The following is a 26,611-nucleotide window of genomic DNA, read 5'->3' on the forward strand; positions in this document are numbered from 1 at the left end:
AAGTATTAAAATATCATTAAAACTAAATTATTTATTGTGTAAGAAAAAGTACTAATTATCCTTATTCACTGGAAGCATCTGGTGCTATTGCAGCCTGCGCTAACTTTGCCCAGGTTATCCTGACCTGAACATAAGGCACATATCTTATCTAACTGATAGTGCTTCAAAAGGATTGTGCAAAGCCCCGGCCAGGGCTCCTGTGACACCATGCTGATGCCCCCATGCCAGCTGTACCTGCTGTCACCTACAGCGCTGCCCTCTGAGGTTGGGGAACTCACCCAGCAACACAGACCTCGGTCACGAAGACCACAGCAAAAAGGGCTCACATTTCCCTCACCTGCCTTTTCTTACTAGGATATCACATCAGTGTCTTTGGCCAGTGTCGTTAGCCACAGATGGCTTTTGGTGAGGTGGGACATGGTGAGGCTGCCAGGCATTACGGACACAAACCTCTTGGGCTACAAAGATGTACAAAGTCCGGTTTGCCCAAACTCATTTCACATCAAGCAACAGGAGGCAGCAATCTCCCTCCAGGGTAGACCCCTTCTCCCACCAGTCAGTAGCCAGCCACCTGCTGCCATTTTCCCTGTCCCTTTCCTGCAACCCCACAGGTCCAAGAGGCTGCTTGTGGCTCCAGGACTTAACTGGTCCCTCGGCTCCCAGACAGCCACCAGCACCACTCCCACCAGAGACCTGCAGGGAGTGGTGGCCCAGCAGCACCAGGACGGGGGTTTTCCCACTGGGGCTGCCCATGTGTACCCAAACCTCTCTGGGGGTAGGGAACAGAGTTACTGCTTAATCACTGCCGAGGTCACAGGGCACTCAGCTCCACCAGCTTCTCATCAAAAGAACAGGGACTCCTAGCCAAGACAGTTTAGTTTTCTTAATTCTCTCCAGCTGATATTTTTATAATTGAGCAGCTGAGATGTAATTTATAATAGCTGACAAAGTGTGGATTTTGTTTCTAGATCAAGGATGGCAACTGTAGGATTAAAAAAAAATATCTTACTTTCAAAATATTTTGAAATATAGCAAGTACTTCACCATGTTTTTACTGGTGCTATATTCTGGACCTGTTTGCTTTAATGTCATCCCTAGTAAAATTGATAGACTGACAGAAAAGCTAAGCCATTCATGCTATGAGCAACACTAGGGAGTTTTATCATGTCTTCTGAGATTTGGTGAATATAGCTAATGGATTTGAGTATGTAACTATTAGCAACTGGTGAGAGGTTCAAAAGCTAACATAATATAGCATATTTATATGCAGCTGCACAAGTTTGTTTTTTTTTGTTTGTTTGTTTGTTTTTACAAAACACTATATCTGTAAAATAGCCATGTCTGGACTTCTGGGACCGCTGTGGTGCAGCAGTTCAAAGTGCGATGCAAAGGGAGTTTGCAATCAAATCCCTCCTAGCCTTGGATGCAGTTTCCAAATCCTATGGGGCCCCGGCAGCAAGGAAAGCCTCTCTTAGCTACAGCTGAGTCCTTTGTCAGCAGGGCCCCTGCTCCCAGGAAGAGCCATTTACTTTTCATTTCTTTTTACCATCAGATTTGACCACTCCACCCCAGCATGCTGGGCAGCAAATGCTGCACATTGGGGCAGGATCATCTCTGCTGCTGCTCCACAGCCTGCTCATGAAGACTTCACCTTACCTCATCTTTGCAGAACCGAATCCTTTAATTTTTCTGGGCCATTTCTTCAGTCTGTCAAGTACAATTTCATCTCCCATTCTGTCCCCCAAACATATTCACACCCCTTCACAGTTCATATTTCTCCAGAAAAAATAGCCTGATTAAAAGGAGGGGGGGGGGGGGGGAGGGGGGAAAGAAAAAAAGAAAAAAGAAACAACACAACAAAACAAACAAATAATAATAATAAAAAAAAGTAAGACAACTTTGAGGTAATGACCAATTTTGCTGTGCCCAGGAGTGGCCCTGGACAGCATTTCCCCAGAGCTCTGCTCGACGTCTGCAGTGTCAGGTAAAGAGACAGAGGCAGGACGAGGCCATGGCCTCCCACGAGCCATGCTCCATCCCTGGCTGGGAACCGGGGAGCCAACCAGCCAGCCTGGTGCTGAGCCCCGGGTCCTGCTGGCTGCGGCCTTGGGCAAGTCCATGCTTCCACGAGAGTTACAAGCCCCAGTAAATCCTGCAGCTTGGAGGGAAGGCACCTCACAGCATTACTGCCACCGCCCATGAGTGACAACGTTTGAACTGTGTCTGCCTCTCATGCCTTTCAGTTTCCTTTCAGTTCTAACAACATTACCTTTCCAAACTATAAAATGCATACACATGCATACGCTTGAAGGTGCCAAAGCTGCAGGGGAAAGCAAAATGGCACAATTCTTACAGAACTTTCTCAGATCTTTTACCCAACAATCAACGCTATGCTCCACATGTTCACTGGTAAGCGCCATTTTGTCTTCATTGCTGCTGATTTTTTAAGAATTGAGTTACTTGCTCTCTTTTAGTTAATTTACTGAAGAGTTACATTTTTAACACCTCAGTAGGATCATATTCTGCTTTGCTTAACAGAGTTCAATGTAGAAGCAAATGTGGTCAGTTATAAAAATGGTTGGCTATGCACGTATGAATTGGGAGAACACTAATGAGTTAGGACTGATAAATATAAAAGGGAACAGTGCTATTTCTATTGAAATAGTGCAATAATCCTGATGACTTAAGCTACTAAGGAGCTTACTGACATCAGTGGTTGTGTCTGCACTGCCTCTTGAGGTGGTTCTCTCACAGAAAACCCACCCAGTGTGCACATTCAGCCTGCCAGCATGGCCCCAGGGTCACACATGAAACACTAACCTGGGACGTAGGGCTGGAAGCCCCCATGCACCCTCTGGCACTCAGGACAGAGGAGCACGTCTGTCCCCGTGACCACGCAAACCTGCTGCGGGTGGGCATCACACCCAGGGGCTGTTTGGAGACCCCCTGATTTGTACCAACTTCTGTGTGGGGAGTCTCAGGAACATATGGTACTCTTGCTTCCCTCAGGGCAGCCTTGTCCAGAGGCCTGAGGTTCAGGCTTATTCCCTGATCCTGCTGTTCCCTATGGCAGCACTGGCTCATCACCTCGTTATCGTGGAGCACCACATTGTGCTGCTGCAGCAGAGGATGCTGCATCACTCGGAGCTGATCAGTTCCCGCTGTGGTGCACACCAGAGAAGAAAGCAGTGGGGGAAACAAGCAGGAGCCTGGCATGCAGCTTCTGCTGCTCAACCTAACACATACCCCGGTGGGGCCAGACACAGACACTTGCCTGATGCATGTCTACACAGATGGCTGTCACAGACTCAAGAAGTCTACAAAATGCAGGTCAAAGAGAAGCAATGTGGATTTCCTCTTTCTACATCCAGTGAAATAAAAAAGCCTTCATCAATCTTTCCATGCACGTATTTATTACGAAATCAGATATTTATAAGCAATTAGAACCGCTTCTACAATAATAAAGTTTAATACTTTAAATTACTTAGGAAAATTCCACACATCTTTAAGTATTTAATTTAGTATTTCTATTGTTTCTTAAGACAAGTCTTCTTAGACCACACAGTAAGAACATTAACATGTTTCTGTTTTCTCCTGCGCTGCAGTGTACAGCTTCATGTACTGCATTCTTCATTTTCACATGAACATGCTGTGTGTGCATCAACAGTATCCTGCATATCTTCTGACTTCTGGTCGAATTTCATCTGTTTGTCAGTCATGCTAGTAGCTGAATCTGATGGTGAATAAGAAATGAAAAGTAAATAGTACACTTCAGAAGCAGTTTTGCAAGATACAGCACTTATCTTGCACTAGTCATTGATTACACCAGGCTTGGCTTCTCCTAGCTGTTACACATATTTCTATCTGACTAACTCAAGCAGAGATGTTCAAGGAAATCCACTTAAGTAGTAAGTAATTTCTACATTGATAATTACTCTTCCATGCAGAGTTTTATTAATAATACATTTAGGAAAGGATATTGTGGCCTTGAAGGAAACAGACATGAACCTATCATCTCTGTAATCTATATCCACCTAATCTGATCTCTTAATATCTACTATGTACTTATGAAAGAGACATACTCCAGTATTTCTGTACATGGGGGCAGGAATCCTGTCCACACCTATCCATCTATTGCCCAAATCAGCTGAGGGAAATAGGATTATTTCCCAAAGGCAGAGATATATAAAATTATAAAAGATGAGGACCCCTGTTTCAGGGTTCTGTATATAAACCTGAATCACCACATGCTTCAGGACGCAGGTTTTCTGCAGAATCACAATGTTGAGCGTGCTCTTACCCTGCCCTCACTCTGTTAGATCAAAGCTCCATGAAGGGGCATCCAGTTTAGATTTTAAATGCAACAATCTTTTATTGTTGCATTTAATTAATTTCTGTAAAATTACAGAAAAAACATCTGTATGTCACTAAAGAAAGTTTTACTTATTAATGAAAACAGGTAAAGGTCTTCAGTCAGACCAATCCCATGTTTCAAGTGTAATAACTGATGAGTCAAGGCACCATTTGGGCTTTTGTGCAGCTCCAATTCAGCAAGATTTCTGTTGACTTACCAGCTGGAAGACAGTGGAAACCAACAGTTACTGGAGTCGTCTGGGTGACGGAGCATCCTTTCCTACAGCGTAGCACAGGCTCCGTAGAGTAGCACTTGGACTCTATACCCGCAAGCTGAACTGCCTTTTCAAGTTTCACAAATGAACGATGCAGTTTACAAGCTGCAACAGAATCACTGATGGTAGTTTACATTCTTATGTACAACATCTTCAGATCTCCCCAGACTGACCCATCTGCCAATGATGTTTCACATTAACAACCAAATTGTGTCTATAAAAATTGTATGTTGTTCATAAGTAAAGCAGCACCACTGACTGATAAGCTTTTCAAATTGGCTAATTAGATATGGAGCTACAAAAAGTTAATTTCCAGTGTAAGTAGTTTAATTTCTAGATTAGGATGTAGAAACATAGTCTGATATACATTCCAATAAACATTTTGCAAAGTAAACTGGCTCACATTCAAAAGCTTTGAGTATTCATCAGTGGAAAGAAAGGGGGTATTTCTGAACAAATAAAAATAATCAATAAAGATTTACACCATTACCATTGTTATTCAGACTCAAAACTGCTACAGAGAGCAAGCAAAAGTCATTGCTGCCAGCCAGTAATACCAGTCTCATTTTGGTTTCCCAGGACAAGCAGTTAGAAGCATGTGAGAAGCTAAACAAACCACAATTTATTCCTGACTATAAGCTTTATTCTCTAAAATTTCAGCAATTTCTTCCATAGGCTGAATGGAAACACAGTGTAGTTGCTACCGACTGTGTGAATTTTATTGTGTACATGGCCATGTAATGCATATATATCTAAAGCAAGTTTGGTGCCCAGTATTCTTTACAGAGACACACAGAAGAGTAACCGTTATTGTACAGCTAAACATGTAAAAGTCATCTCCAGGTAGCAAGTAAGTCCTTCCCATCAGGTTTACAAAAGCAACATGCTCGTTTTCCTACTTCCACTATGGTATGCTGTTGCATCATAACCTCAGCTGAGGGAATGGAGTACCACATAAGATCCTAATCTACTGAAACTACTGCAGTGATACTATATTAAATGCATTACAGCTTGCATACCTCCTCTACAAGGCGTTTCTTCCAAAATCCAAGAATGACCAAAAGTCACAGCATCTTTAGCTAGATATCCATTGGGCATCCGATATTCCTGTTCACATTCTGCATCATATTTTCCACACATTCCACATGTTTTCCCTGCCATCCATAAAGCAACTTGAATCTTCAAGAAAAAAAAAAAAAGTCAAAAGCGTTTCAAATTAACAAACAAATGAACAAAATCACTATGTAGTAGAGTTTTTCTATATAGATGCATTCCAGTATAAGTTAATGCACAAACATTTAAAATGCTTGCTTTCTTTGCTGAGAATTAAAAAGCTTCTCACAACAGATGCCAAACTCCCATGACACTGGTGTCTAACTGTATTAGAGCCTTTAAAATCTACTCTGCCTGTCTAGAGTATTAAGTTATTAATAGTCAAGACTATTAATATGCTGAAGTTTTTGTGTGATGGATGTTTTCCCAGTAGGCGATGGATACAGTATGATAATATTGTTTTCTTATATTTCTGTTTCACATTTTTTCTAGTACAGCCTTTAAAACATAGACAAGAGTTGAAAACTCTTTTTTTTTTTTTTTTTTCTTGCAAATGTGCTGCTGACTCAGTCTGTGCATACTCACAGGCCCATTTTCCAGCACACACCTGTACTATAGGGATAAGGAATTACCGTTGGTGAAAGATTCTCAGATCTCCTGTTCAGGAATAAAGAGCAGCACTCTGCAATGCTGGCTGAAGTATCTTCTTAGTTTTGTTTTTTGGGGGGCTCTGGACAAATTTGGCTTTGCCACTATAACACTCTTGCACTCATACACAAATTTAATGGAATCTTAACAGAAATTTCTCAACATCAAAACTTATGAAGAGGAAGAACTTTACCATGAATGTGTGCCCATCAAAGTATAATCTATCAATGCCATAGGCTGGGGCAACAAGTACAAGGCCTTGCTTTTCACTGTGGATTCCCAAAGAAGCACCTAGAAAAAAAAAAAAAAAAGGAATAAAAAGAATCAAAGCCCACCAAAACCAACACTAAAACAAACCCAATCTATCTTCTTTAAGAAAAAGTTGCTGTCATGTTTTCAAAATGCTCTTTTGCCTCTTTTGCTTTAAATTCCTCATTTGTTCTCAAGAAGCAAAAAAGATAGAAAAACAATACAGAAAAGTGTATATATAGAAAATAGCTGTATGTAAAAAGTTGGAAAACAATTTAATTATCACAGATTTATTATTTCTCTTTGGGTTATTAGCATATCATGTTTATTTCTAGAAACAATTACAGAGCTACCTATATCATCTGTGCAGTTCTGCACATAATACAAGGCCCTGACTATATTATATAGGAGTAAGAAAACACAGAAAACAACATGATTGTCACTGGAGCCATTTTTAGCATAATTATCACTTACGAAGTGCATAATAATTAGGACAGAGCTCAGCACTGGCAGATGCTAACCCAGTTTCAGCAAGATTTAGCCTGATTTGAATACTACAGATATACAGTCAGGAAACACCTGCATTATATTTTGCCCCTGACTGCACTGTACAGAATGAGGCAAGGTCCTCCTGTGTCCTTTCACAGAAAAAATATTCCTGCTTTGAGAGAAGAAAGCAGGCTATTTTTTCTGTATACACACAGTAGTCCATATTTATTCCTAGCAGATTTCAGAATGCTAACCGAATTTATACCTACAAATCAAAATAGGAAAGCCTATTATATATAAGGGTGGTGAATTTTAGAAAAGCTTTACTTCAAAAAGTTTTACCAAGCGAGGCTTTATAGTATATCTGATACAATTCTTAAATTTGTAACTCCAATGGGAGCCACAGTGATGTATGAAGCGGTGGTTATATTTTGCTCAGTTTGGCTACTTCAGGAGTTCTACATTCTAATCTGTCTTTATAAATATTCACATGCAACTAAGTGAAATTCTTAAATAATAATCTTACAGCAAAAGGTGTAAATAGTCAGTGAACACAAACTGGGGAAATCTTTGTTAGATATTTTTTTGTCTTCTCTTTCTTTCTTTCTCCTAACATATACATGAAAATGAAACAAAACAGATTCTGCATCACCTACCAGCAGATATGAGTGAAACATTTGTTGAGGGGCTTTCAACCCCGTCCACCAGCAGTTTCAGCTGTCCGTTTGCAGGATGCATATCAATTTCGCTGTTAAGAAGAAGAGCATTCATACCCTGTTTGTACCACATTCATAAACATAGATTGACAAAATGATTTTACTGCTTTCTAAATATCACTGGTCAAAACATGAACTCATTTCAACTGCTTAAATTACTTCAGGGGTATTCTTGTCACCTAAAATGCAGGATGACGTCACAGGAATCACATTCAATACGTATGGAAAGTAAATAAGGAAAATGCTGAAATCTCATGTGCTGCAGAACAATGTCAGTATAGCTTAGATCTAAGCTTCTCCCCTGTTAAATGTGGACAGTGTAGTCCCTCACAATCCCAGCATCTGGCAGGAGTTACTTACTGGCTGCCAAGCTTGATGTTGATGGCTTTAAGGTTCATAGCTTCTTCAGCATTCCTCATCATCACCAGGAACTTAAGGTCAGGGCTACAATCCTGAGCCAAGATGTGATAGCAGTTTGCTGGCATCGTGTAGTTAAACCGGACTTCATTAAAGGTTGTGATCTTGTTGTGCGAAACTGAGCAGCGAGCTGTTTAAATAGAAAGCCAGTGAATATTTGCTTTGCCATAAAAGAAACTCATTAAATGGAATGTTTTATTTTTAGTGCTATATTATTCTAGCTTTATATTTCTTTTTTACTATGCGATATTTTTATATGGATTACAGGGGCTTTTGCCTACCAAGAAAAAAAAAAAAAAAAGGCATGAAAAATATAGTCTATCTAACAAAATAATTGCCAGAAATTTATATGTTACCAGGTCAGATAATTGTCAACCTTGATTTTCCTGAAATGTCCTTGCTGATTTCTGTACTACAAGCACAATTTTCTCTCCCAATTGAATCATCCCTGCATTATTACAGTCTATTTCTTAATTAACTGGAGACAAATAATGCCAGAAAAAAAAAGAAAAAAAAAAAAACAACAGAAGATTTTCAAGTCATTTCAGAGACTGAAGATGTCCTGCTTCCAAACCAGATTAAATCCCAACCTTTCAAATTCTCAAGCACTGCAGAGGGGGCTTCAGCAAAGACATTCCAGATTGGAGGCTGCAGCTCTGAAGCTGGTATCCTTGGACCTACAGGGAGTGGCAGGGGAAGTCTCATGGCTTTTTCATAGAGGATCATCTAAAAAGGAATTCAAAGAACAGTCAAAACACGCTTGTGATGGGTATTCACAGCAAACAGCTAAAATAGCCTTTTCTCCTATTTTGAAATTGATTTCAGTCTGTTCTACCTTGGCTGACAAAGAATTTATATAAACACAAATCATCTGACTCACTGTCCACGAGTTTTTTGCTTCTGCTTTTTGGTTCTGTTTTCTCTCGTGGTGTGTGTCATTCAGATAGCATTTTGGAGAGAATGAAGTACTTCCCGTCAAAGGTGGTTTGGGGAACACTTATGGAGTACTAGAGATGGAAATGCACTTCTTCATGAGTACCCATTTTTTTGCACGAGCAAAATCACTCTATGAATATATATGTGTGAATATATATATATATATATGAATACATATATATATATATGAATATATATATATGTGTGAATAATATATATAATAATATTAATAATAATAATATATATAATAATAATATGTAATAATAATTATATATATATAAAATAATATATATATATGAATATATATATATATATACACACACACAAAAGGTCAAAAATAAACAAAAGCTGTTTTCATCATTTACACCCAAACTGAGGCTTACTTTACTTAACTTTTCTTTCTCAGAATTCACCCAATGTAATTTAAAAAAATAAATAAATCTAATTTTTCTACCAGGAAAAAAAAAAAAAAACGAAAAGGAAAAAAAGAGAGAGAGAGAGTGAGGATAATGTTTCATATTTACGTCAGGAAGCTTGATAACAACATCACATGTCCTTGGAGAAGTTAGAGCTATGACCAGCCTGGCTTGTCGAGAAGGATTCTTGTCCATTCTCTCAGAGAACCCCAGCATAAATGCAGCCCCAGGGACAAAATTGTAAAACCTTCAAAAATTCAAGAGAGAAAGATCTGGTGAAACAGTGAGGCAAAAAGAGGTACATCCAAACCCGTCTGCCTCACATCTATGTGTAAGTGGCATATTCAGGATCATTGTTTGTGTCCCCATAATCATTCTCTGCTTTACTGATCAAGTGTTCACTGAAAGGAAGAATCTGTTCCTCAGTTTTCAGTAATTTTGTCCAGCATGAGGAATTACTGAACATTACTACAGGATGGCTATGATCTCCCATTCAACTTTTATGTCCAAAGACAGTACTCAGGCAGATCACAGAATTTAAAATAGCTGGTACTTTAACCACTAGAATTGCATGGGTGGATGCTGATTTTTCACAGTTGAACAATATCATAAATGAGTGAGACTAAAACCTCACCATTCTGCCATTGATCTGACACTTGAAGGAACCTTAGGCCACTCCAATTTCACTTGTACAGCGGGGTGGCCAGCAAACCGCCCAGTTACCAGCTCAGTAGAAACCTTGTAGTCCTGGCAATTCCGGCCCCATTTCAGGTAACCCTACAGTGGAGAAATGGTCTGTTTTTAAACACATGGAACACGATTTTCCTGTGATGCATATAACTGTATATAACTATTTTTTGAGCCTTACCACTGCCTTGTGAGCATTGAGGACTGAAGCATCAGCACAGAGCTTCCACTTGCTTGAATCTGTGAGGTTTGACACAAATACCTGCATCCGGGGCCTGATGGAATCGATATCAGCATACACCACGAGCTGGAGGCCTCCTGTCTTCTTATTGTTACTAACGCCATTCAGAAAAACAGCTAACACTGGTGTTTTGACATCACCCAAAAATTTAGGCTAAGAAGAAGGGGAACAAAGTATGCAAAGAATGTCATTATAAAGGAGTTACTATGGAACATTTTAGATGCAAGATCTGGATGGATAAATAAAAAATAAAAAACTGAACTGCAAATATATACCAGCATATGTATCATACCTATAGATGCCTATAAATTCTCCTGCACATGTCTTAGCGTGCATGTGCCTCTGCAAGCACAGATGGATTTTATCACTGTATTTGACATGAGCCAAAATTTGTGCCTTTTACTGAGCTGATACCATGGAAATGTTCATAACATTATGATACAGTAATGCCTATATGATTTAGGCTTTATTGTTAACACCCGTATATTTGCCCATGAATAATAATAATAAAAAAAAAGTTGTTAAATGTAACTAACATCAGCTGTCAGTTGTATTCACCAATCTTTCTCACAATACCATCCACCAGCAGCTGTCCCTCTCTTTACCTGCCTGGTTGGTCTGCTGGCTTTCACCTCACACTTCAGCTGTGGGCTCTGTGGGACAAGCAGGTGCCTGAACAACACCTCAACACTAAATATAACCTGGTACATTTCTTCATTAAGAACCCCTCCCCTTGACAGCAGGACCATAAGCATGCTATGACTTGCAATATCTTCACTGCATTACTCCCCAGGCAGCAAGCCTGCATGCATCAGTCTGGGTGCTGGTGAGGAGCCAAGGTGATACACGCCATCTCTGGAGAGTGCCTTCTTCTGATGCTCCTCTTAGCCTTGGTCACTACTACCAACGCCTTGGCACTGCACCACTTCAACTTCCCTCCTCATTGCAAGATTGTCCTAGCTGTACAATTACTGCAAATGCAGGGCCAATCTGCCATTTTTCCAAACTGTCAAAAACCCTAAAAATGATGCAACTAACCCGGGAAGCAGCTCGGGATGTGTCACGACTGGATCTTGTAGAGGAATATGTGCTGCTGTATTGGTCAGCTGGGAGTTTCCTTTTTGGGAACTGCAAGAAGAAAATACGTCATGAAAATACATTAAGGAGGTAATGTAAAAACCACAGTTGAGGAAATTGCACCAGAAGGTGCTGCAGAATATTATCTGTCATGACACTTATTAGTGATAAACTTGCATTCCAACACTGAGCAGCTCAATGACTTGCAATATAATATGCTTCATTCTGCTTAATATATGCTCTGAAAAATCTTGTTTAGTCAAGTATATGTGACCTCTCAGAAGAGACAAATAAGGAACACATCTAGATGAGAATTCCCCTTTGTGCAAAAGCAAGGAACCAGATCAAGCCAAACTGAACCAGCCTCTTGTTTCAATACAAAAGATCAGAACTGATTCATTTTATATCTGGAAGGGCCTGATCACCTGGAGGATATACTGAATGAACCAAATGACTGGAAAGGATAAAATGAATAGAGACACACAGCCAAATGTTCTACTTTTCAAGGAACACTCAAAACAATTTCACTGCCCCTGGCTGTATCATACCCTAGTGAGGTATCTTCTGCTGAACTAAAGTACCATAAATTAAGATATCCTCCCACATTTGTCAACACACCTACCCCAGTGTGTGTCAACAATTATTCCAACCCAAGACACCAAACGATCAAAGCCAGGCAAATGTCCCAAGCTTTGGTAGAGGCTTTGTGTCTACTTTGCAGAACCACAAATTGCATCATGCACACAACACAAAGGAGTATCTTTTTGAGTCTCAGAAGAACCATCATGGTCAATTTAGTGTTCTAAATGTTATCAGTACTGTAATTTTCCTCAACAAAGACAACAAGTAGTCTTTAAGGTTTTTCATTTGACTCACGACAGATTGCAAACTTAATTTACTGAAGAAAGAAAACTCACCTCTTGTCTATGTGCTGATCTAAAGCGGTACTGATAAATCTCATGACCTCCCTTTGAAAATAACAAGAACAAGATGAAAAGCCTCAGAAGAAAATAAATGCTGCAATTACGTTGAAATCTGAGCACTGGGAACTAAGTAAGAATTTTACTAATTATCATTCATGCATAGTTCTGTATGCTTAGTCACAAGCGCATAATGCGAGACTTGAAATACTTTATATAAAGCATTAATGTTCCTACTGCAAAATTAAGACAGAAACAGTGTGTATTGACAGAAAGCAGTAAATTGGCCAAAAATGCTTCCCTGCCTATAACAAAAGTTTCAGCAGTCTTGTGACTTTTGAGATGTTTCAAAGGAGTCATCTGACCAACAATTGCAGGTGTGTTAGCAGAACAGATTTTGAAATTTTATGTTGCTAAAATTTACTGTGTCAACTCATAATTTGATGCAAAGCCAACTGCCATCAGGATTGTGATTCACAAATATTAGCAGCATCAATTTACTGACAAACATGAGTTACCCATATTTTGGAATACACGCCGCTGCTGCTGCTGCTGCTGCTGCTGCCGCCATCTTCCAGATGTCCTGAGTGATGCCCATGGCTGTGGTGACTCACTGACTTACTGCTACTGCTGCTGCTGCTGCTGCCATTCAGATATCTTGAGTGATGCCTATGGCTGTGGTGATTCACTGACTTGCTGCTACTGCTGCTAGTACTACTACTGCTACCTTTGCTGCTGCTGCTGCTGCTCTTGCTGCTACTGCTCTTACTGCTGCTGCTGCTGCTCTTGCTGCTGCTGCTCCTGCTGCTACTACTGCTGCTCCTGCTGCTACTACTGCTGCTCCTGCTGCTACTACTGCTGCTGCTACTACTGCTGCTGCTCCTGCTGCTGCTACTACTGCTGCTCCTGCTGCTGCTACTGCTGCTGCTGCTACTGCTGCTGCTGCTCCTGCCACTACCACTACTGCTACTGCTCTTGCGGCTTGTGTCTCTGTTTCTAGTTTGCTTTACTTGATCATTGTCATCTTCATCCATGGGCTTTCTATGATCAGGAGAGGAAGCCGATGATGAGGAAGAGGAAAGAGCTGAGGAGGCAGAAGATGAGCTGGAGGGAGTTTTTGCATTGGGGTCTGTCCCAAGCTCTGTTAGCATAGTGTTTTCTTTCTTAGAAGGTCGCTTTTTCTGGTGTCGTGTTTTGTTTGCAACCTGCAGAACAGTTCAAAGGGAAGTGCAAGACAGGGGATACATCTGCTTCTATATTACAAAATAAAATATCCCTGTGTGTCAGATGAAATGCTCACCACAGTCTTTTGGTAAAACTTCCTGGCCTCACTCACCACAGAAGCTGCACTTAGATCCACTTTTCCCAGCTGATATTTGCCCTGGCATCGAGGACCAGCCCCAGCTGGATGCACCACTTAGAATCAAACCCTGCTGACATGACACAGGCTGACAGTCCCAGCACCCTTCAAACTAGCCCCATTCTCGCTTTCCTGACTCAGTTTTCCACACTAGCCTTCAACCCCTGACTTCATTTATCTGAAAACATCTCCCCCCATGCTCAACATCTCTTACCTTGAACACATTGTCAATGCCTAGAATCTTCTTCAGTTTAGCTTGAATGTCCTCGTATGGAGATGTCTCATCCTCTTCCTCAGACTCTGAGTTTACTTCGTGAATTATTTTGGAAGCTGCTCTGGATCCTGCCTGAATCTCCAGCTGAATTTTGTCAATGTCAGCATCTGTTTGAACTGCACAGCAATTGCATGGATGATGTTATACCTCTTCAAATAGTACTAACAAACCTAATAAGAAAAGGTTCGTGCTCAGTACTGTACCTGGCATCAAAACAATTTTAGCTTCATGTTCTCCAATTAATCTGTGCAAATATGTATTTTTTATGAAACTGGCATCTCGTGACCTTCTGAAAAAGCAGAGCTGACAACCAAGACGATGCAGTTTGATGCAAATATCTCGTTTATGTGTTTTTCTTCTGGTGCCATGGAGAAGATCCTCTTGAGAGTCATGGGAATGTTTCCTTGGAATGCTGTCAGGCCCCTGCTGCAGTGGAGATGAGCATGTGAATACCACTGGGAGCATATCATAGGCAAGAATAAAGCTGCAGACAGCAGCACAGAAGGGGTTAATGTTATTATATAAGAAAAAGGGAATAGATTACCATTGTGAAACTTTCCCTGGAAGCTCCCTCTGTTGGATTGAAAGGTTCTTCCACGATATTTGATGAAGAATCTCCTGGGAGAATTGAGGTCTTCTTTTCAACACCCAGTTCTCCTGTGTTTCTTGATACAGCAAAAGCCTTATGCCTGTGGAAATATGCACAGAAAATGGCAAATAATTCCAAAGCCATGTTTTTGGATTAAATGAATGATGTCCTGTCAGTGTCACATGACATCACAGAAATATGTTGTTTGAACATAGGAATTGCATACACAACCATATGTAGAAGTATTGTTAAAGACAAATAAGAGAGAAATATGAGACACATCACTGGAAGTTTCCAAAGTAAGGCAAATTTAAACAAATTTCAAAAACATGAGAGACATGTACTTAAAAATAAAATAAAATGAGAAATTAAAAAAAAAAAAAAAAAAAAAAAAGCTCCTAAATAATTTAGGCATCTTGTGACCTTTATTTCCCTTATTTCTATCCCTTGCTTTTTACAGTAAAGTTTATGCTACACACTGAAAAAATCATACTGTATATGTAGAAACCTCCATAAGAGGTCAGTGAATTGTGAACTTCAGGCTACTTTTTGCTGCAGAAAATTATGAAGTAAGGAAGTACCTTCCAACCAATATCTCAGTTTCCTCACGGCATGGATTTGTTTCAATCTTAATATTTTTCAATTTCATGTCTATCTTGGCATCAAACTTCATTGGCACTCTCATCTGGACCTTGCCTTGAATTTCAACAGCATGTTGAAAGTATTCTGTGTTGACACCCATTGTTGCGACTGTATGCACATATAAGCTGAAACAGAGCAAGGTGGCTATGTGTAAGACAGGTGTTCTTTTTTTAGCTTGAGGTTCCCCCCTTTCATAAAAGACTTCCATTAATATCTACAGACTTAGAAACCTACCCTACCTTGGGTTTATGTCAGACCGAATCTGCATGGTGGATTCAAGCAACTGAGAAGGTCTAAAATCTCCAGTTAAAGGTGGGGTCATCTTTCCATCAACTGCAACCAACAAAACAACATTTAAAAATGGTAAAACTGAAAGGACTTGAATATAAGCAAGCCACTGTTTTCAGGAAGAGGTAATCTCTTCTGTTAACACAGCTAAAAAGGCTGAAAAACAAGACAGATGAGATCTTTCTCAAGTCCGAAAAATAGAGAAACTGTGCAGAAAACTTGTTCTGTGTTCAAGTGCTTCAGGCCGCAAGGATGACCCTGAGGTCTCTTCCAACCTAGAAATTCTGTGATTCTGTGATTCTGTGATTTTGGTGATCTGCTGCTGGACTTCCTCCAGTCTTGCTGTAAGGACCCCAAAATGAACACAGAACTCCTGGCGCAGCTTCAAATGTGATAAGTAAAGGGAGAAAACTATTTTGGTGCTTGCTCTGCTCTTGCTTTGGCAGCCACGGATGCAGTTGGCCTTCATCACCACAAGGGCACACTGCCGATTCACTATCAGCTTGTCCACCAGGCCTCCCAGGCCCTTTTCTAGAGAGCTGCTGTCTGTCTGGGTGATGCCCAGTCTATATACACTTGCATGGGTTAACCCATCCCAGGTGAAGGACATTTCATGGCCTATGTCAAATTCCAGCACACTTGTGCTGGGCCATCCCTTGGGCCTGTCAGTGTCCCAGGGAATGGCAGCCTGACCCCCAGCATGGTGACCTCTCCCCACGTTGATCTCATTCGCAGATGTGCCGAGGGTGGCTTCTCTTCCAAAGTTCAGATTGTTAACAGAGACAATGATCAAGTGCTGACAACTGAGGAGCGTTGCTCCTAGCAAGCCACTAATTAGACCCTCATCTGTTAACTGTTTTTTGAGACCAGCAGTCCAGACAGCTGTCACTCACTCTGTAGTCCATCCATCCAGTCCATACCTCCCTACTTTGGCTACAAGGATGTTATTCAAAACAAAACATAAACCAAACCAAACCAAAAAACACCACAGCAAGGAGGTGGGGTGCAGTATCAAAGATGTTATTAAAGCAAACTAACAAAAAACAAGAGCAGCCAAGAGAGGATGCATAGAGAGTGTAAAAAGAGCACGCGTATTTATATTTAATTCTTCACCCTTATGTGGTGTCAGCAGAAGGAAGGGTGACTATCACCTCAATTAAAAGTCTGTAGCACAACCTAGCACAACCATATGATCAGTGAATTCTCTTCATGACAACTCATACTTGCATATTCATTCTGCTAAAACAGAACTCTCGCTTTTCCAAGCCTTCTTCTCTTCCTGCCTTCTCTAATGCTACAGTTAGCTGTTTTTTGTTTGTCAGTCACCACAGAATCCTGGTTAGTTTGTGCCTGCTTCCCTCAGGAGCTACTCCCTTCCACTCATTCCTGCAGTCAGCTCCCCACACAGCATTCATGTCTTCTGGCTTTGAATGCTGTGACCTTTCCCTCTGGTTTCCCAGATTCTCACCTCATTTCCTCTGTCTTCAATGCATTCAAATATGAGGCAGAAATCAACTGTGACCAGCTTCTCTTCAAACATCTTTACTACCTCCCCTCCTGTGTTTCAAAACACTACAAAAATCAGTTTTTTTTCTTCTACGTCCTTCTCCAGCCTCTCTCAGCCTGTCCCTCCCAGCCCCTGTTCGGAGCTAGCAAAGCACATTTCATACTCCCCGACTCACCGTTGGCTGCAGCACGTGCCAGGGCAGTGGTGTATGACCCGTATTCCAGCGGCAGGCCGAGGCAGCTGGGAACAATATATCGCAGCTCTCCCATCCACACCGGCTGTGTCCACTGTCCTGAAATGCCATTGCGGATCTGGTTGGCAATTCTCTTCATCGCTGTGTTTCTGTCAGCAGGTTCTACTATCGTCTGCCAGCAAATAGAGATCCAAGAGGTGAGGACATTAAATTACAGTGGTGTCAAATCTTGCAAAGAGAAGTAGTAGCCCCTGGTACCTTCATAGCTTGTTGCAGGACTTCCTTATTGATGTTGACATAGGCTACCTCTTGGCCAAATATTTTCAAGTAGGCCGATATCAAGGGGGTCTCTGTTGGCAGCTCTTTCCATCCCAGCAGCTAGGGAACAGATAAGGAAACAGTCAAAGTTCCTTAATGAAACACTTTATAAATGACAATTTAGCAAGGCGATGAAGACTGTTAATGACAAACCTCCAATTTTCCTTTGCCCCTTGCATTTCTTTACTTTTTTGTTAATAGCTTGGTGTCACTATTTCAGATTTACTCCGTATCATTGAGGTGCCCACAAATAGCCTTCCATCCACAGGTATTCTGGTGAAATAACATTTACTCTAATACAGAGGGTCTGGGACATTTGTACCATTAAACGCAGTTTGAAAGCACAGCACCAGACAGAGAGATCTTCTTGTAAACTAAGCTAGATAAACGAAGGGAGGGAGGAGAAAACCTGCCAGTCATGAGAGATGTTTTGTGCAGCAACATCCACCTTCCTGCTTGCCTCCCTGTTCCTGCAGTCATACCTGAGGTAGGGAGGAAGCAGGGCAGCAGTAAAATTGGTGAAAGCTATCATAGACTTTACAGGAGTAATATCTTCTGCAGTCCCACTGCAAATCTCTCTCTCACCGAGATATTCAAGCTGGCTGCTACATGGGTAACACCCTCCGAGACGGGCTTAACTACTATGACAAGCCTCATTAAATACCACTTCATATAACTCAGACATTACATTACTGAAACCACCTACAGTTTTTCCAAGCTCCTTTATCTTCTTGTATGTAGGATATTCAGCAAACGGAATATTTCGCTTCATTATAACATCTGTCAGGCCTTCCACTCGGACACCAACCTACCAAAACAGCATGAGAAGGAGTGGTCTGAAACATACTTACAGAGTGGAAACTTAGTAGTGAAATTTTTAATATGAAATTCGCTTTATTTGTTTTATTATTGATTTAAGTAAATATTTACCTCCACCAAATCAGCCACTGAACCTGCAGAATTTGCCATCAACTTGGAAATTATTGCTGATGGGAACATTGTTCCTGGGCTGTTCATAACAAAGACATCGCCAGCAACACCAACTCTATAGTTATCTGTGGTAGAAGTAAACAAAAGACACATCTTTTTTTAACCTTCTGCTTAGCATTCGAGATTGTATTTCTGCATCTTTTTCAATTACTGACTTTAAGATATGTCATGACATAAGCTTTAATTGTATAGGCTCGATTTAATAAATGGTTACTCCTATATTTTTAAATATGTGACTGTTGCATTTAATCCAATTTCTTTTTCCAATGCAGCATCTTTTACAGTATTACAGGAGGCTGTAACAGCAGGGAAATGAAATGAGAGATCATTTAACTGACATGAAGTATGCTAAATACACATTACTGCAGCAAAAGAGGAAAGCTTCCACCATAATTTTTGAGAAGAAAGAGATCAATTTTTCAGGAAGAAATAAACTAATTGTTTCAGAAACTAAACTTATCAAGTATCTTACTGAATCTCTTTTTGCATCCAGCAGCAGTGTTAAAGGAAAGAACTTTCCTAGACATAACTCACACAGGGACTGGCAATGTTGTACATGTATTTTTCCAAAGGACTTAGTATCTCTTAAGAGATTTCTGAAGTGAAAATTTCCCAGTCACTGAAATGTTTTACTCACCAAAGTAACCACCAACACGAATGACCTTACTGTACCGATAGCTCAGCCTGTCCAGTTTGGGGGCCAGCAGCTTAAGGGCAATATTGCAAGCTGAAGATCTGAACAAAATAAGAAAGGTAATAATATCCAGAAATAAACTGCACTCCACCAGAATATGAAACTGAATTCAATTTGTTAGCATATGCGTGATTACTAACAAGAATATAGCAGAATATATTATCTGCAGAAAAAACACACTTTATTCCTGTCTCTACTTACATGTTGTACATATACGGTAATCTGCTCTTCGACAAAGCCTTCATGTGGGAATACACAAAACTGGCCACTTGCAAACTGCTCTCCTTCATCACCACATTAGCTATCGTTGTTATTAAAGGAAGTGCAGGCCTTGTCTCAAAGATAACAGCACAAGCCATCATTCGCACTTCAGGGAGAAGTGACTGGTCTGCAAGGATCTGGATGAGATATCCCTGCACCTGTAGAGAGGTAATACATCATTGAGAATTACCAATAATTTAGACTTTTTTTGCAGAATGGATCTACATATAACCCTTCACTGTCCCTGCAGAAAAGCTTCCCAATCTGGTTTACTGTATCGTTCCATATTGTTTTATTAACACAACTGAATGGGGCCACATGAGAACAGCCCCAAGAAGGGATGGCATTGATCTGAAATAAATGTCCACATATCAAAAAAACATCAGCATGGCTTTTTGCATTCAGAGGCTGACATTCAGAGATCAGTGAATAAAATTGGAAGAAACAACTGTAGATAATACAACAGATTTGTTCTTTGGAGTAATCCAACTGACACAGTGAATGTGCTTTACTATTTTAGGTGGTACTTACAGTTCTGGGGTCCTTCCAAGCTATTTTTCTCAAGGCCATGATGGCATCAATCTGAATGTGGGTTGGGATATCAGAAGCACTGGATGAAGATATGGGAAGGAACTTCAGGATGCGCTTTAAGCTGGCTGGTTCTCCCATGTTACCAATGCACTTCAGAGCTAATTTCATTTTGTCTTCACGGCCCTTGCTGATTGCTTCATCTGCCAGGTCATGGACAGGCTATGGAAGAATCACAGTTCAACCTTTTCTGCCTAATGTATACATTGGCCACAATAATCTCTTTAGACACTAAAAAGCCTATCACAATAAAGCAAATTGTTTTAATACAGGTATTCAGTGATGGCTGAGAAAAAAAAAAGGATGGGAAAACTGTTTTCATTTATCATCTACATTAGTAAAATGATTAATTGCTGTTGTTCTGAAGGAGAGCTATGAAATATATTTGTCCAATTGATTGTTAATAGTCAATTGAAACATGTATAGCTGACATTTTCATACTGTAGCTGAAAAGAGTTAAACTAAAGCACATTAATAAGCTACTAAGAAGAATCTGAGAAAAAGACACGTACCTGAAGAGCTTCTTTAGGACATGCTGATGTCTGAGAACAGTATCTATTGACCACAGAACTGTATCCCAAGCAGGCAACTTGTTGAAGCATTGGACTTCTCTGAATTCTAGAGCTGGTCATTAAATCCTGAAGGAAATTTTTAAAACAAAATGTATATCAATTATGCATTTTTACTTAACATTCTTTTTTTCCTATTTAAGAAGAGGAATACTGACTAGAGATGGTGAGAATCCTGCCCAGAATAAATGCTTACACTAATCATAGTGTCAAAATATCTAGGGTTTGTATTAGCATTTTAACTTGTGGCTCTTTCTGGTTTATAGGAATATTTTGCAATTAAAAGAGCTATTTAAATGATGTAACACACAAGCCACCATTTATGTTTCAGAAGTAAGAAATAACATGCACAAAGGTTTGTCTGTAGACAGCATGAGACATGACTCCAGCAAACTAAAATGGGAATTATTCTCAGAAGTTGTTAAGGGAGAAAGACTTTTATATTACTGTAGCAAAACAGAAACATACTCTTCTCACATATAGATAATGCCAAAAGAAATTCACAGATGATGATTTGTACAAAATCGTTATACATGAGGGGAGAATCTTCTTTATAATAAACTTTGTAACCAATGGATGTCATCAATTATCATTCCTTCTGTTATCAAATAGGAAAGATTCATGTGGATTTACTCACTGCTGCTATTGGAAGAGTGTGTTCATCAACTTTCATTAAATGGAAAGCCAAAGAAACAGTTAGAAGAGTCTGAATGTAGTTAAGTTCATCATTGCGAATTCTGGTCTTAATGAATTTTAGTGCTTCTGTGGTGCCACTTGCAGAAACTGCACTCAGTAGCCATCGCCTGCAAGTAGGTTAGAAAAAGTCCTTAATTTTAGCTCTCAATTCTCAAAAAAGTAAAGTTCCTTAGAAAATCGTACACATAAATACCTGTAACGAGGTTTGTCTGAAACTTGTCTCCAGATAGACTCAAGAGTGTCAGTGCTTGCTATTCGGCAGAGCTGGACAAGTTCTAGGAATCTTTGTGGAACATCATCATGGAAATCTTGTTGGTTATTCAGGACTATGTGCTGCAGTGTTTCTACTACCTGAACAACAAGAGAAAGTGAACACATAGTTAATTCCTTTGGTACTTCTGATCGTATTTCAGGAGGAATCGTAGGAAAACAATTCGAAGACTTAAAAATTCTGTACCCGTTGCTCAGGGTTTTTCGTTTTGACTAGCTGAAGGGGCATCTGTGGCAGTACGTCTGGGAACTGGTAGCGAAGGCTTCCATAGCTCTGCATGGGAATGTCTGGGGCGCTCCCCCGCTCACTTCTCACTTCCAGCAAGGTAAGCTGTTGTCTGTCAAGAGACAGAGAGGAACGAAAAAGTGTCGGGTAAGGAGTGAATTACCTCTCTCTTTTTCTCTCCCCCCATCTGCCTCATCTGTTTATTGGTTTGATGATACTGAGACATTATCTCTTTTAGTCTTTACTGATTTTTCCAATCACAGTAAAATCTTACAGTTTTCTAATGGATAAAGTCCTCAGATTGGTATAAACAGTTGTTATTCTTGCTTTGAGAGGCAGCCCCACAGCCTGCCTACCTTGCTTCCATGACAGCAACCCCAGTAGGTTCACTGAATGGCGAGATCTGATACACCTGCTGCGACGCAACCTCTGTGATGAGGGTGCCACCGTCCAACTGCTTGAGCTTGTAGGAGAAGGCCGCAGTCCCTTTTACCAGCCTTTCTTTCTAGAGAAGGACAGAGAGACCCAAATAGTAAGTGGGGACAGAACGGCCGTGCTTGTTGTGAGGAAGGTCTTTTCACGTCTCACATACCATCGTGTCGACAGGACAGGGATAGATGTAAGCCATTCCAATGCTCTTCTTCACCTTCTCCTGGCAATTATTTTGGTCTACAGTTTTGGTAACAGACACTCGGCTATTCTTCCTGTCTTCCTGGATGACATACCTTGTATGGCAAACACCTCCAATTCCAGACTGTATAGATGAGAAGAGATAACAAGACTTCCTAATTATAGCAGGATTTCACCACATGAGAGGAAGCTTTACTGCTTCTGAAGGAGCAGTAGGAGAGTAAATATATTCTGAACAATGTTTTGGGTAAGGATAAGCTATGTTTGGATAAGAATATACTGAATAATATTTTGAAACCTGTTAACTTTACTCACTAGTTACCCTATTGAACTAAAAAACTGAACAGAAATGGATATTTTAAACTCAGTCAAAGAACTGAGAAAAAGTAATCAATTAATTAATATCAACAATGAACAAATAAATGGATCAAATAGCTGTATCAGGGAAGCAATATAACAAATACATTCATAGCTAATACTTCCTTTTTCTTGAAAGTATTACATTTTACATAAAGCAATTCTACAAATGTCTTTAAAAGATCCAGCAAAAGTAATTCCTTCAACACATACACACACATTTTCTTTCTTGTGAATGAAAATCAACTTTTTTCATGACAGATGGCTGAAAATAGATTAAAATAAACAGGAACATGGAGGAAGTGCACCTAAACAGAACACATCCTTTCAATAAAGTAGTTTTAGAATGGGAAAAACAAACCTCTTGCAATTCATAGACATTCTGTGATTTTTTAATGGTTATCTGCATCATGTTCAGGATTCCTCTCACTATGTTAACACACGTATCAGGGCAGTCTTCTGGGGCATAAATGTTTCCGATCCGTCCAGTACTGTATTCAAATTTGAAAGGCCGGCTGAAACATGATGAGACCATTTGTGTGATTTTGGAAGATCTAGTGAATGGATCCCTGGGCCAGACTCCATTGTATTCCTCCACTTGTGGGGAGCGGACCTGAGAGGAATTTTAAGAAGAACATTTATATGAATAGAATTACTTCGGTACTAAATATGTAAACAGATTGGAAGAAATTAACATAATGACTAGTTATATACTCTTTCCTTCCAAATATAGGCTTAGATAGCCATATAGCAGTTGATTCTTCCATCTCTTGCTTAGCCCGTCCAAGTCCAAGGTGCAAAGCAGTGTTCTTTTGTAGTACAGAAGCAATTAACATACCCCCATTATCTCTCAGGAAGATTTTAAACATCAACTATATAGGTAAAAATATTATTCAAAAAAATTATAAAAATAGATTCAAATAAATTTATCCCTATTTTTCAGCCTTAAATTAAAATAGCTGTACCAGGTTCTGCTTTAGATTAAATCTATCATAAAAGGTAAAATCATTCTATTTATTTTAAAGTCTTAGAATGTTTCATTTTAATTCCCCCCCTCCCAAAATGCTTGTTGCTTTGACTAAGCTACTGGTCATATTTGATAGTTGTGAATTGCTTAAAACAACTCATTTGTTTGTTTCTTCATAATTAGAAATGTGTTTATAAACCTTTTATTCCCCATACAGCACCATACAAATCAGAAGCAATTTCACTAGTTTTGGGAAGGTCACTGCTAATTCAGGTGTCTCTCCAAGCACAGCCTGGTATGCACAACGTAACAATTTCAGGATGAGGACTATGATGAGAAATACAATTCCTAGCTTATCGTTTTGACATCTTGTTTTCATTAATGAAACAAGATCTACTGCTCTGCTAAAGCTCTTGTCATTAAACTCTGTGCCCAGAAAGATGCTCTTCTTTGTAAATAAATTAAACAGACAAAATATTTGTCTTAAATGTTTATTTTGGACATGTCAAAACCCATCTCTAAGAGGTATGCTTTCACATGTACAGATCTTTTCTTGCATTATTCAGACACTAATAATTGCTACGTGCTACTTTTTAATGCCTTTTTTTTTTTTTTTTTTTTTTTTTCCCCTGAGTGTGTAAACATAATCTACACTTATTAATTGCCTGCATGACCATGATTTTACCTACCCAAGTCCAGGCTCCCCACCAAAGTTGGAAACATTTGTTGAGAATTGAATTGAATCTTAAAATCAGAGCATACTTGAGTGCCTTGAATTACAATTAAACATTTTCTAACAGAACTCCTGATTTTGGCACCTCTATTTCTGATAGTAAGTCATGAGAAGCACCTGCTACGAACAATTTTCACAACAAGCACCTGTAAGCGATTGGATGCTAAATCACTCCTCATTTAACTTCAGTTTGCAGATCATTCTCTGAAATCTACAGTGCTAAGTCTCTAGATCTGTACCCTACATCTTTCTTAGAACACAAGTGAGCAAAATGCAATGAAATGAACGTGATTTGCACCTCAGTATTGACTGGTATGTTTGGAACAAGATGTGATACCTTGAGGAGGTAAGTGTTCTCTGATAGTCCACTGATCTCTAGCTTGCTGCTCAAGCGCACACCAGCTTTTGCCAAACTTCTTTCTTGAAGCCCATTCAACATAAAGCCTTCATAGCTGTACAGGTAACTCTTTCTGCTACTGAATCCTGGGTCTGTGGGAAATAACAGCCATTTTCACAATAGCTGCAAGCACGTTCTAATAAATAGTCATCATAACAAAATCACTGATAAAAGCTTATAGACAGAAATTCACTTACCGATATCAAACTTCTGGCTACCTGCAAAAATAGATGGAAAACCACGTAAGTAACATTTAGTCTAAACCTAATTGTTTTCAGTGAACCCAAAAAAATTCCAGGAAAGAGGATTGAAGAAGGGACGTGTACGCTTACCTACAAGGGTGAGCACTAGGGCTAGTATGATTCCCCTCATAGTGAAGGTGAATGGGGCTCTGCCAGGCATGGCGAGACTTTTATGGAAGAATGCTCAGGAACACGTGGTTGCATTCTGCTGAATTCTCAAGTTTTTTATCAGTTTGTGTAAACACTTCCCTTTTTGCAATCGTACCTTTTCTTCACACAGAAAAATGAAAATCAAGTCATACCTTGGTATCCCGCTGTTGTTTGTTTGTTTGTATAAAACTTTTGTTGGATTTTCCAAAAGTTTCCACTTATCTTATTAAAAAATTCTTACTAGGTCACTTGCAATAAATTTACAATAGACATGTTACTTGATTCCTAGACTGAGCCATGGCTGGCTGCTGGTATGTGGTCCTGCCACAGGTGAGATTGATTTTGTCCAGGTTATGTTGACCTGGCACCTGACACAAGCTGTTATCTAACTGATAGTAACCCAATTAACAAAGTAGAGTCAGCTTCATATACGTTGACTGTGTCCTCTCTCTTTCCTCAGCTTTGGTTTATGGCCACCCCTGTGGACAGGAGACAAGGGTAGATAAACCCTTGCTATTCTTATATATACATATGCACCAAAGCACGCTTAACATCCAACTGAGAAAAAAAAAAAAAATCTGTTTAAATCACAGGACCAATGTGCCCTTTCAGCTCCGGTCACACTGACCAGGAATATTTTTTAAATGAGTGAAGGTTTCATAAGCATTCTGTAAATAGTTTGTCTTCCAAGGTAAACGACAGCTAAACGTGAACAATTAAAACCCACAGGGATTCTCAGCAGCAAGCAGGGAGGATAGAAGTGCAGGTCAACTAGAACTTCTGCATTGGGCCAGGTGTCTTCAGAAATGGGAGATGCACAAAAAGTTCTTGCCCTTTTTGAACATGGTGATAGATAATCATGAAAAAGGACAAACAAGTTCTTGTCAGCCACAAACAAAAAAGTTAGCCTTCCAAAGTGAGCTGGGTGGCAGCTGGATCGACAACAAAGACCAAAAAAACCGTGCAGGATCTTCCAAGTTTAAGAGGGGCAACTTCAAGCAATGCAGAAAGCTTCAAATCACACAAAAACTCTTTAATTCTACTCTAATTCAAAATCTACAACATACTGGTTATTCAGTCACTTTATTTCTGTTCCCACAGTACCTACAAGATTTACCACAAGAGAGTAGTTTGTGGCAAACAATGTTTTAATGACCACAAATGAACTACACATTTTCTATTCCAGCATTTTC

The 26,611-nt window shown here is 39.8% G+C and overlaps 1 protein-coding gene across 1 annotated transcript; it reads right to left on the bottom strand.

Moving 5' to 3' along the window:
• Positions 1–3,614: 3,614 nt before the first annotated feature.
• LOC311212210 (vitellogenin-2-like) lies at positions 3,615–25,428 on the bottom strand (the record flags this gene model as incomplete). Its single annotated transcript, XM_084291422.1, has 35 exons — positions 3,615–3,733; positions 4,572–4,733; positions 5,648–5,807; positions 6,523–6,620; positions 7,724–7,815; positions 8,144–8,330; positions 8,791–8,926; positions 9,661–9,799; positions 10,187–10,329; positions 10,421–10,633; positions 11,519–11,608; positions 12,475–12,525; positions 12,996–13,682; positions 14,052–14,227; positions 14,315–14,537; positions 14,656–14,800; positions 15,282–15,467; positions 15,582–15,675; positions 17,313–17,502; positions 17,589–17,708; positions 18,355–18,456; positions 18,579–18,703; positions 19,276–19,373; positions 19,534–19,751; positions 20,125–20,343; positions 20,694–20,819; positions 21,388–21,553; positions 21,640–21,797; positions 21,904–22,054; positions 22,299–22,447; positions 22,535–22,696; positions 23,291–23,542; positions 24,967–25,118; positions 25,224–25,244; positions 25,359–25,428. The coding sequence occupies 35 exons, from the start codon at positions 25,426–25,428 to the stop codon at positions 3,615–3,617; spliced, it is 5,580 nt and encodes a 1,859-aa protein (XP_084147548.1).
• Between the last annotated feature and the right edge of the window lie 1,183 nt (positions 25,429–26,611).

The sequence above is a fragment of the Netta rufina genome, assembly GCF_964035555.1.
Source record: "Netta rufina genome assembly, chromosome: 8".
NCBI lineage: Eukaryota > Metazoa > Chordata > Aves > Anseriformes > Anatidae > Netta > Netta rufina.